This window comes from Limulus polyphemus, unplaced genomic scaffold (genome assembly GCF_000517525.1).
Source record: "Limulus polyphemus unplaced genomic scaffold, Limulus_polyphemus-2.1.2 Scaffold3386, whole genome shotgun sequence".
Classification (NCBI taxonomy): Eukaryota; Metazoa; Arthropoda; class Merostomata; order Xiphosura; family Limulidae; genus Limulus; species Limulus polyphemus.
In genome coordinates this window covers 21,873-34,445 of record NW_013668996.1, presented here as the reverse complement: position 1 = coordinate 34,445, position 12,573 = coordinate 21,873, and the positions used below count along the sequence as shown (strand labels likewise).

The 12,573-nt window shown below is 29.7% G+C and overlaps 1 protein-coding gene across 2 annotated transcripts in view; it reads left to right on the top strand.

Annotated features, from left to right (window-relative positions):
- The window catches only part of LOC106469269 (methenyltetrahydrofolate synthase domain-containing protein-like), a 45,634-nt gene that overhangs the window by 15,775 nt on the left and 17,286 nt on the right, over positions 1 to 12,573 (top strand). For both annotated transcript variants that reach the window (XM_013929755.2, XM_022397739.1), the window contains one exon: positions 9,854 to 9,967. In XM_013929755.2, the coding sequence (XP_013785209.1) occupies positions 9,854 to 9,967 (114 nt within the window). The remainder of the gene's footprint in view (positions 1 to 9,853; positions 9,968 to 12,573) is intronic.

Here is a 12,573-nt window from a genome sequence, read left to right as displayed (position 1 = left end):
ATTAATAGTTTTACTAGAAAAAATTTTTGATACTTATTTAGGAGGTTTTAGGGATTACACAAATGAAACTTCACAATTTTCATATGAAGAAAAGTATTTTTAATCTTAACATGAAAATCACTGCTGTTGGAGCAGTCAACACTCAGATTCCATGTCTTCGCAGACAAATTTTTAGTAAAAATACTTAATTAAAAAATAGTTTTTATGTACAAAATACTTGTAATGTTAACAAATCTTGCCAAAATTTTTTGAAGATACACAAAACATTAAAAGTTAGAGTATGGAAACTGATGGTTACTTTAGGATTATAAGGTCTGTCACATCAACTGAGGGGGTTAAAAACATGATTTTTAGGTGGGAGTTATCTCAAGTGTAGTGGCTTGCAAATTTCATAGGCAGATCTGTGAGGGATCAATTTGTTCTGTGTGAAAGGTGAATGTTTATCAAAAATACATTTGCAGGTGAAGAAAATTTAAACTTTAAAAAGTATTATAAATCATAACACTTATTCTGTATTTTGTATTCCTGTACTTTCTGTGGTACTGAAGTTTAAAAAGTAACAGTAAGTCATATATATATAGTTCACTTCTTGTCAAAAGTACACTTAGGCCTATTCAATTACTTTAGAATTTCAGTTGAGAAGCCAAAACTATCTTCTCTATTACTGTTGTACTAGTATTCTGTGTGTGATTCATTTACAATTGTAGCACAAGTTACTGTAATCGTTTGGTCTTCTTTCCTCAAAATATCGTCTGTTCCTTTTGTCAAAGTGCACTCAGGCTGATTCAATTACTTTAGAACCTTGCTTTAATGGAATAAATTATTATTCTTATCTCCTTTTCTACTGTTGGTCTTACTTTAACATATTAAATGTTAGGCCTATCACTTCTACAGTAGTTAACGTCATGCCAAACGTTTCCTTGACCTGTAACTTTCCTCTTTTTTTGCTATTATCTGTCTGCTGCTTCCGCTCAGCTCATACTATTTATATTATTATCACTTAATCATCTGCCTGCCTTCTATATTATCGACATCAGTGTATTGCACGTGACGTTCGATAGTCTGAACATCAATGAATTATTAACAAAACTTCCTACAGTCATCTTCCTTTAACTTTTATTATAACAAAAACTAAACAAAAATATAATACTCACTCACAAAAATAAATTAATCAATAATATCTAAACCAAACAGTCTTTTATATCATGACATTAATGTTTGCTCATGACTTTTATCCATTATAATAAAAATGGGTCTTTTAACTTAAGCTTCTAGTTTGAAGTGGCAGAATTTGTTCAGCTGGAAAAAATATAGCTATAAAGGCATACAAACACATTGTCAGAGGCAGTAATGCACCAAATGTTCTATATTATGAATGTATTTGTAAAATGCATAATACATTATTCTAAATGTTTTTGGTATTTATTTATTATTAAATCTTTACATATGACTAGGTAAAGTAAGGATGTCATGACACTTAATAGTGTTATATTTAAAATTTAATTAAATAGCTTTATCATCCATAAAAAAAAGGTTATAATTATATTTTTATATTATCTAAGTTGAACTTCTTATTTAAAAAAAATTATGATAATAAAATCTCAACCTTTTTTTTTTTGGTATCAGACCCGATCTCAGAATTCTCCATTTCAGAATTTTCTAACTTCAGAAATAGTTTCTATCTAATTAGAAAAAAAACTCTATACATAATTACAAGCAAAAATCTAAAATTTGAATCTTGTACCAGCTTTATTTGCTGAGATATCAATAAAAATGGCAAACCCACAAGAGAATTGCACCCTTTCACTCTCTGATTTTTGAGAGTGTTTGCTAATAGACTTTACATGGCTTTAGGACATATTTATAACCAATAGAAAGAGCAGTTCTCCTTTATATCAAGCATAGAACCATCCATTTGAATCTGGTTGGGAGAGTATTCTCTTTACAGAAATGTCTTATTGTGTGGTCAGTTTTTTTTGCTCTGAATTAAAGGACTTTTTTTTCATCTATTTATAGCATATATAGAGAGCTGTTTGAATTGTAGTAATTTTGGGACATTCTATTTTAGAGCCTGATGTATTTTTTGTGTTATAAAATGTATATTTGAAAGCAACTTGAATTTTTTAGAGACATCAGAATTTGTGAGATTTAAGGAGGTTAAGGGGGAGAACTACAAATATGTAGTGAGTAATAAAAAAATCCTTGTTTTTTATGTATTTGTCTTATTTATTGTTATATATTTTTTATGAAAACTAACAAAAATTAAAATTAAGTTTCATAAGGTTGTTCTAACCAAATGTCTAAAATAAAACATGAAAAATTACACTAAGTAGAACATCTTGTGAAATATTGCACTAGATTGTGTTAGCTCTTTAGGAAACAGCCGGTTGGCTCCCTCTGTGATTTATTGCTTTTTATGCAAGGATTACTATTGTAATGGTGTAAAGTATAGCAATAAAATTATAAAAGAAAAGAAATGTGAAGAAGAGGAAGAGTTAAAAATGTTAAGCTAAATAATTTGGATCCTTCTGATAAATGCTAAAGTCATTGTAAAAGACAAAAATGGTATTTTAAATTTTATTTTGCATCTTAAAACTTCATTTCATTGCACATTGATAATGTCTTTACAGTTAGTATGAGGGTAGAGAAAATAAGAGACAAAATATAAAGTTTCTACCCCCAAAAAAACTTGATATTCATTTAGGAGGTTTTATAAGTTATGCAAATAAATATGATTACTGTAAGATGAAAAGTATTTTTCTTATTAGCATAAAAATCACTTTACACTCACACTGAGTCAGTAAAGACTTCATAAATTCACCGACAAATCTAGTTGAAAGACTTTATTTAAAATTTTTTGTTTGTATTTTTTTACAACAGACTTGTAATGTCTACTAAAAGCTTATCTAATTTTGTGAAGATACAATTAATAATTTCCAAAATCCAAAGGTGATCAAATTACCAACTTCACCCTCATAGGGGTTAAACAATATAACTCAGCTTAATAAAAGACTTTTGAGTACTTATCATAAGCAGGATTTGCAGTTTTTTTTCACCATGTGGGAGTAATATCCAATTTTGGAAATTTCTTTTAAAAAATTCTTAATTATCACTTTAAAAGTTCAGTGCTGAATGCAATTTTTGTTTTAAAATATATCATTTTATATTTGAAATCTTCAAATACGTTCAAAAATCTTATATTTGTGTAATTTTTTAGCATATCTGCAGTCATTGTTAAGGAATAAGAAGTTAATTAAGTTTTGTTTTATTGAAATCATCTTACTCTGCTAAAAAATTTAAAGCAGTCAGGCCCATCTTCACATGGCTAAATGCGGTGACAATATTTGCAAATTATGTAGTTGCATAGCTGCATATGTAGTGCTAGGTACCATGACGTTGGCAGATAAGTATCATTTTTAATTCTGTTATTCTGTTTCATAGTGATCAAAACTTTAATCAAATTTTGTTTCCAGTTATCATTATTATGCACTGTTTAAATCCTAGATTTTCCTGCTTTTTTTTTCATGGTAGCTAGGCTTTCCATATTTCCTAGATTACATTGATCATGTCTGTCTGACATTAGACTTAGGCCTATATATATATATATATATATATATATATGTGTGTAATTGAAAGGGGGGTACAGTGTTTCAACTGTGATGATTAACTATATCGATATGGGTAGCTAGGGGTCAGAAAACATGTCATCACATTTGTAGGCTTACATTCAAAATTTTATAGAACTTCTATTTTATGAATGTATGTCAATAAACTTGGTATCAAATTGTAGATTTTTAATTCAAATTCTAGTATTATACATTAGTTAATTTCTTAATTTGAAAGTAAATATAGACAAAATAACTAAATATAGATTTTTGTTTGTTACACTGGTACATCATTTTTTGGGTTTGGTCAGATTACATTTGATGATGCCCACAATACATCTATAGTTTTATGCAGATTTTAAACTCAAATTTCCGATATTGGCACGCTAGAGTATAAAATAAGAACCTCCTACCTTTTCTATTTGCTGAGATATCTTAATATTTATCAAACTCACCATATTGGCTCCACCCACCACTTCATCATTTGAGAAGACTTATTTATCTATGCCTGCTTTTTTATACCTATGAGTTTATAACCAATTGAAAGCTCTACATTTCCTCTACAAGTCCTTAGTTACTTTCCATCAGAAAGCTCTTATATTGTTTGAGAGATTGATGTATTATGATCATTGCTATTTTCCAAACAGAAATTAAATTTTTTTAGACCCAAATACAGCATAGTTAGGAAGCCTGGCAAACTACAATAGATTTTTGTGGTATAACTTTATTCATTTATAATTTTTTGGTATTCAAAAATGCATCTATAAAGTCTAAAAATTTTTTATTTTTATATCAACATGAATTTTGACAAGGCTTAGCAAGTACCTCATGAGTGCAAAAAAAGAACTTAAAAACATCATTGATTTCCAAATATTTTTTATTTACTGTTCTATGTTTTAAGAAAAATAACTGCAATTTAAATATTTATTTGTAAATAGTAATAATATGTACACATGCACACACACACACACATGTAATGTATTATGGTAACCCAAATCTTACTGTACTTAGCAAAATATTGAAAACTATGCATTTACTTGTTACTGTGTAAGCATGGTAAAATAGGAAACAGGTTGTTCGTAAGCACTCTTACACCTTTATTACCACTAAATCCCAACCACCCAAGTGTATTGGATCGGATACAACTTTGTACGGGGTCATTTCATAAATATTTTCTCTTACTTTTATATTGTACTTTAGACAATTCTTGTTGCAAATACCTGTGTAAACAAGCTGATGAATTCTTCCCCACTGTGTTTTCAGAGCTTGACAACCAACATTCATATATCTAACACATTTATTGAATTGGCCCAGAGTTTCTGCAAAGCCTTAACATAAGCATTTTATAATACTTTAGACAATTCTTGTTGTAACCATTATACTGTCCACAAGATGATAAATCTTACCCCGCCACTCATATTGATATTATTTGATATTGACGGTGTCAAAGTATGGAAAACCTAAACAGGAATGGTGATTCATTGCTTTATATTTGGCAGGTTTCTACTTCAGCCACTAACAGTAGAATAAACAGAGGAAATAGGTGTAAAAAGATTAGAAGAAACTCTCAGGAGATTTACTTTGGAACTTCATTGTCTGTCTGTATAGTGCAGAGTGCTATTCATTTTGTTTCTTCTAGTTTCTAAGTCATCTGCTAGCAGTAAAATAACTACAGAAAATAAGTGTGAAAAGGTGAGAAGTGTAAACTCTGACCATAAGTACATTGCAATTTTGTGATCAGTACTCACAATACTATATATTTTATTTTATTTTACATTTGCAACCTTTATTTTTGTTACACATTGATTACTTACCTACAACCTGGAGAATCAAGTATAATGTTACAGAAAAGAGAATAACAAATATAGTTTTACTGAAAATAAAAATGTTTGATTTTTAATTACAAGGTTTATAATTTTTCATTAGTTTTCACTATTTATTATTATAAAAGTAACTAAAATGTAAAAAAATAGAAACTTGTTAGGTAAGGTAATGAAAGAAGAATAAAAAATCTTCATGAGGTATACACGCCAGCAGCTTGTATGTTATGCTATTTGATACGGTAACATGAGCTGCACGTGTGCCATGTAATTTTGAACTTGTGTCGGGTATTTTTAGTCATACATAGTTCAAAGGTCAGTAAAAAAAAAATATATTTTTGTGGGAGTTCAAATTTTTAAGTATATAGTTAGGGAATTTACCAATGAATTTGGTTGAGTATTGGAGTCAACATTATGTGTGTAGTGTGGGCATGGATAAGTTTACAGTAGACTACAATGCTGTTTTGAGTAAAGGTCTGTTCCAGGGCAATAGTTGTCCATTGGATGACATGGGGAGTTTAATTTGGTCGTATGGAGAAGTTTTTAGTTCCCTTGGATGATCATTAAAATTGAGTGATGCCATATGTTGATTCTGGTTTGTTACAATGATAGATATTTGCTCTGAGAGCTTGAGCTTGAGAGAGAGCTAACAGAGAGAACATAACATTGTATAAAAAAATCTATAATGCTTTCCCACTCAAGATGTGTGCTGTACTTACATTGCTGTTAGTCATTCCAATAGAAAAATAAGGGATGATGTACTCAAGCTATTGCCTTAACGTACCAGTGGAAAAGATCACTGTCTACTTTCACATAGTATGTTCAACTTCACAGAAACCTTTTCCACAAGAAGGCATACATGATACCATAGTTAAATGGCACAGAACAATAAATAACTAGGGTATAAGGAACTTGGCTACTTCCTTGTCAGATTTCTATGTTAATTACATACACTTACATGTATGAAAAATTAATACACCATAAATGCTACATATCATACAGACCATGCCCTATGATCTTTATGCTGCCATATGTTGGTTACATTTGGCTGTATAATAATAATAGCTAGTAATGTCTGCTGTCACCGTACTCAGCTGTTCAATATGTTCCATGAAGTGCAGAATGGCTAAATGAAATGATTGTGTGCTTGCCAAATGGTTCTACTAACTTAAAATGTTTTGGAAATATCTTTCAAAAGTATACTTGAAGATAGCTCAGAGTTTAGTTCACTGACTTAGACATGTAATATCAATGCCAGGTTGTCTTTGTTTTTGTGTTGATTATTTTCAGTATAAAAGTGAAATATCATCAATATGTAAAGCTACAGCTTTTTTGAGCATAGTCTGAATGATCAGTCATCTGCATTTTAGATTTAATAATGGTTCACTAGATGTCTGGTTTCCATAAAAATGAATTGAGAATGTTATTAATATTATTTTATAATAGTGATTCTGCTTTGTAATAGTCAAAATGTTTATAAATTCTTGTTGTACTTTAATTATTTTTTGTAGTGTAATAAGACATATATCTGAACAAAGGCATTTGCCTAAAACTTTGTAATAGTGTGCTCTGTATATAAATATACAAATCTACACTCATCCATTTTTCTTTAATACAGCACATTATTTGACTGTTATAAAATCTGTTTCTTCTCAGCTTCAGTGGAGAATTTTTTTTGCTTTATTGCTTATGATAGTATTGGTATTTTAATTAAGACAAATTGACACGTTATTAATTTGAATCATTGAAGACTACTACATAGGAAATAAGAATAATTTATATGGTTTACTAGAATGGGAATATTTTGTGATTGAGAGCTTGTAATAACATGTTCTTGACATTTGACCTATTTGTTGTTGGTTGGTGTACATTTTTCACAGCTATTAGAGATTTATTTAAATTTTGTTGAGATGTTTACTAAGTTCTAAAAATACACTTGTAGATTTACCAAAATAGAAGATTGTTTACCAAAGCACTTTTCAGAATCTTTTTACAAGAATAAGATTAATGAGCAGTACCATGTAAGTACAACCTCTTTTTTCACTAGATAGAGAGCTATGGAATTTTCTGTATTATTCGGTCATATAAGAACATCTATTTTACTCATTTCCAGAGATGTAAAGTGTATGAGTTTACTTTTGCAAATGTCATAGCAAAATAAATTATCCACTAAGCCTAAGTAATCAATAGGTCAGTAGGCATTGTCCTTTAAATCAAATAATCACCTCCAGAGATCAGTCATGTCTACCACACACTATGAAGCACATAATCTTTTACTTGGACACCTCACCTTATACAAAAATCATGATTAAAAAGAATATATATTTATAGAATTTTTGTTCCAAAAAGATGTGATAAAACCATCCTCAGTTCTTAAAATATATATAATGAGTCAGATATTTTGAGAGGAAACACTGATTATGGCTATATACATGAACTTTAGTCAGTTTACTTTGATATCATGTTAAGAATGTAAATGAATTCACTTATTGTGACCTTTGACTGTACAACTAGACACTGAAATTTGAAATGTTCACCGTTTATCTATTACGTTGAATTTTATCTTTTATTCATCTTGTATGTGTGCTTGAGATAAATAAAACAAACATGACCAAAAATAGTATTTTAAAAATTCAAATTCACTTCTTGGAGTTATTTTGTTTAATAGCATTTGTAGTCTTTCATCAGTTATTATTTCATATGCACTACTGCTGTTACTGAATTATTATGTAACAAATTGTCTCTCATGTGGGTTTATCACATTTGTAAAAAAGTTTCACCCAACTGCTTGGTCATAAATAACATCTTTAGTGGGTAGTAAAATAATATTTATTGTCAGTTGTGTACATTGTGCTAATATTTTAGCTAACAATTTAGATATCAGTTTTATAACACCGTTGTTTCCTAGGAAAGGATTCATATTAATTTTTCTAACTTTGGAATCAATTCTGAAAATCATTGATGAAGAAAGATCTGCTTTTGATTTTAATTCGGGTCCTTTTTGTTATCTTTGTACTTGCTTTTAATTGACAAGGTTGTCAATAAGAATTGATTGATGGCACTAATGATTGGTTAAAGTACAAACAGTTGGTAATAAGATGCTTGACCATTTGATCACAGTAAAAAGTGAACACTACATTAATGTCGCTATAGTAATGTTATCAATATGTAATGCTACATTTATTGGCTTATGGTCCACTTGCAACCAGTCATACATGCATATAGTGTTTCAACAATTACCTGGTTTGAATTAAAAGATCACAGTTTATTTGAATATGGATTCATGGCACAGATTGGGAATCTGGTATATATAACCAATTAACCCTTTAAATACTGGTCCTGCCACCATAGCATAATAAACAAGTCATACTATATCTGTAATGCATCCACCATACATTGTTGGAATGACTCACTCTACTACTCCAGATGGTGCTGTCATCTTTTGATAGTTTGATTACTTTTTTTCATTTCACTTGCATGTATTGTATATGGAAGTTTGGCAAGTTTATCATCTGTGCTGTATTGAGAATGTTTGTTTACAATCGGTGTGCATAAGGTTCAGTACCACAGGCTAATAATGGTATAAATACTTCAATAAACAATCTTAGATTTGTTGAATGATGAAACCAGGTTGTAATCAACTGTTTAGGATAGATTTGTGATGTGTTTGACGTCACATGATTCAAGTATAGGCCTGCTTAATTGGCAAAAAGTATTCTGCACTCAAGGGGATAATGTTTCTTGCATATTAGAACTTTTTTTTATGAAGAACTCTGTGGTATATCTTCAAATTAGAAGTGTGTAATCCTTCATGCTCTCTGGATCTACACTCCTTAAATATTTTTTGATTATCTGTTTATGCTTTTGGCAAACAGTTTAGGCTCTAAGCAGGCTACACAGGGTTGCTTGGATCTACACTGGTTGCAGGGGCTTGAGGATATGTCATGATGTGCCATGTGGCTCTGATTAAAAAATGTTTCTTCTGTGAAACTAATAGATATAAATGATGTCACTCAGAGTTACACTTAAAAATTCTGTCTTACCAGCCTACTAAAGTATTATAACTACTTCATGGTTCTGTAAAAACTCAATTATTAAAATTTTTTTGTTATTTGATATACAATCACTTTTGGAATAAAAATGGTAATCAATAAACCTTTCAACAATGTAAATGATAATTTAAATAAATATATTATTTCAAAAGAACATCCAAACTATAATAAGAACTAGTCCTGTATAATAATTAACATATTAACTTTTTGTTTAATAGCTAAGCAGCTGTTTTTGAAATTTTAGAAATAACTGAATAGTAAAACAGATTATTACTGACCAGAAAGTCTTTATTTTTTTAACATCTGAGTATATTGACATGTATTTTGACCAAAAGGAACTCTTCTGTGTGAGAAATAATGTTTTTATACCTCTTAGGCTCATAAAACCCTTCTTGTTCCAACTCCACGACTTCGATCTGGACTGTTTAATAAGATTAATCCACCTGCAGGATGCAACAAAAAGGTTCTTCACCTTTGTGCTACATCACAGGTAAAGCATAATTGTAATGATTTGTTTGGTTGTAGAAGATTCTTATAATATGATTCAAATATTTGTATTCAGAAATATAAATTTATGGAATTTATTCTACTTAAGAGTTTTTCATAAGTGAATAAAATATAAACTTGCATGAACATTTTAACAAATTTTTGTTTACTGTATTGATGTTTGATTAAACAGTAATTTTGTTGTATGACTTTATTGATGTCTTACACATTTTAGGCCCTGAAAAAGTTATTTGCAGAATGCTGTAATAAACTGTCATAGGATTCTGAAGTAATTATTAGTAAAAGTATCACATGATTTGAAAGAAATATTTGATAAGTACTTATGAATCTTATAGATTTTTCAAACATTATAATAAGTTGAAATATGAAAATTAAGACCTCATTGCAAATGGCACAAATTAGAACTTCTTCCTACAAGATTGCATGTGATATTGTAAAAATTATCAGGAGCATTGTCCAGAATATGTTGAAGTTAGGTAGTTAAAATATTGAGCATTAAAATAATTTAAATTGATCTTGTATCAATACACTGTAACTATTTTTTTAAAAGTTAAGTGTATGGTTTTCATGTTTTCAGACTAAGACAGAGTTGAGACAAACTTTTATGTTTGATATTACCTACATGTTTTTATGTGGAATATTAGATGAGACATTGCTATACATGATATATTTTGTGTGTGATAACATTTCAAGGGTTCTACTTTCTTTTTTGGCTTCTGTTTGAATATCTTGTTAAGATAGCATGCATTTACACGTGTAATGAGCAGGCATATCTTATATTTTCTGTTTTAGTTACATAGAATTTTTAAAATTTTCATTTCCATACTTTCCTTGTTGTTATGGCAACTACAAGTGGTCCAGGAAGTCATTAAGATTACCTTGTTCTAGTTGCTTTGTTCCTTTGTTGTATATGAGTAAAGTCTATTCTGCTTAAGAGATATTGCAGGAATATATATAGTATCTAGGTTAAAAGGATTGACACTGTAATATCCTTGACTAAGTATAACAGTCAACCAGTGCTGTGAAGGAACAAAAGTCGTGAAGTGACACTGTCGACTGGATACTAGTATGTTCTAGAATGAAAACTTACTTTTAAGATCATGTTTAGTTCAATTGAAGTCTATCAAGAGAGAGAAATCTGTGGGACTAAGCACAGCTTAGTAGAAGCAACTGTCTTTTGTGTGTGCAAGTACTTATGATGTGTTTTCTTTTTTGTTTGTTCAATAAAATTATTGTTTTAATATTTGCCAACTCTGTTCACTCTCATTATTTTACACACACACTAGAAAGTTCTCTGATTGGAATGAATCCTTATTTCTTAAATGAATTTATAATTATTGGCAGATCCATCTGTCTGATACTTGTCAATAAATCAGCATGTTTTATATTGTAAACAAAGAATGAATAACTCATTGGCAATGTTAAGCTGCATTCACCTGCCAACTTTACAATTTTTTCACCCTTTTACAATGATGTACACATTTCTTATGAGTTTTAATAAAAAAAAAAATTTTAAACTACAAATTGAATTGTGACCAACATCAACTGAGATTGGAGCTCAATTAATATTCTGACCTCATGGCCTATCATTATTTTTTTTATTGTTCTCATATATTTGTTCTTCATTCGTGATTGGAAACAAAGAATGATAATGAGGATTTTTTTTTTGCCATATATGTAAATTTTTTGCTTTTACTCTGTGCTTAGAAACAAAATGTGATGTATTAGTACAAGACACTCACAATTCAGAGCAATAAAATTATTGACCGCAATGGTGAAAATCAACAACATTTTCAAAATCCTAATTGGGAGTGTTAACAAGGAATAATGTGAATGGAAAAGATCTTGTATGTATCAAACACACAGAAGCTGTTAGAGATTTTTCAGGTAAACTTCAATCCTATGGATATGGGCTTGTTATTATACATGGCCTTGTAACCATCATGAATGAAATCATGATCGTATATGAACAATAACTCTGAAAGTACTTATATTCTCACAAAATTTGCCATGCTTTTAGTAAAGATTACAAGTATTTTGTAAAAAGAAATCAGATATTTTATTGAAGTATTTTTACTAAAGATTTGCCTGTGAATATATGGAAACAAGAGTGTTGACTAATCCAAAATGTGAATTCCATGGTAAGATTAATAATACTTTTTTTCATCTTACATTTTTCAAATTTAATTTTTTTAACCTCTTAAAACAGGGGTAGCCAATGTAAGATTAATAATACTTTTTTTCATCTTACATTTTTCAAATTTAATTTTTTTAACCTCTTAAAACAGGGGTAGCCAACCTTTTTTGTGTCACGGGCCAAATTTTGATTACCGGAGTCGACCTGGGCCACATTCAACTTTAAAATACAGTGCTGGTAAAAAAAAGTGGCCACCCTGACATCCTGAGCTTAGTATTTTTCAATGCTCTGATACAGCTCTCATTTGGCTGTGGTCACAAAGAATCTTATATCAATAGATAGAAAACTTTCTTGGCTTTTATATGATGTACTTTACTTTTGATATTGCACCATTAGGTGTTCTCTAGAGACCAAAAAACAAAAATTCCATAATTTTTTGTCAATCGAGTTTC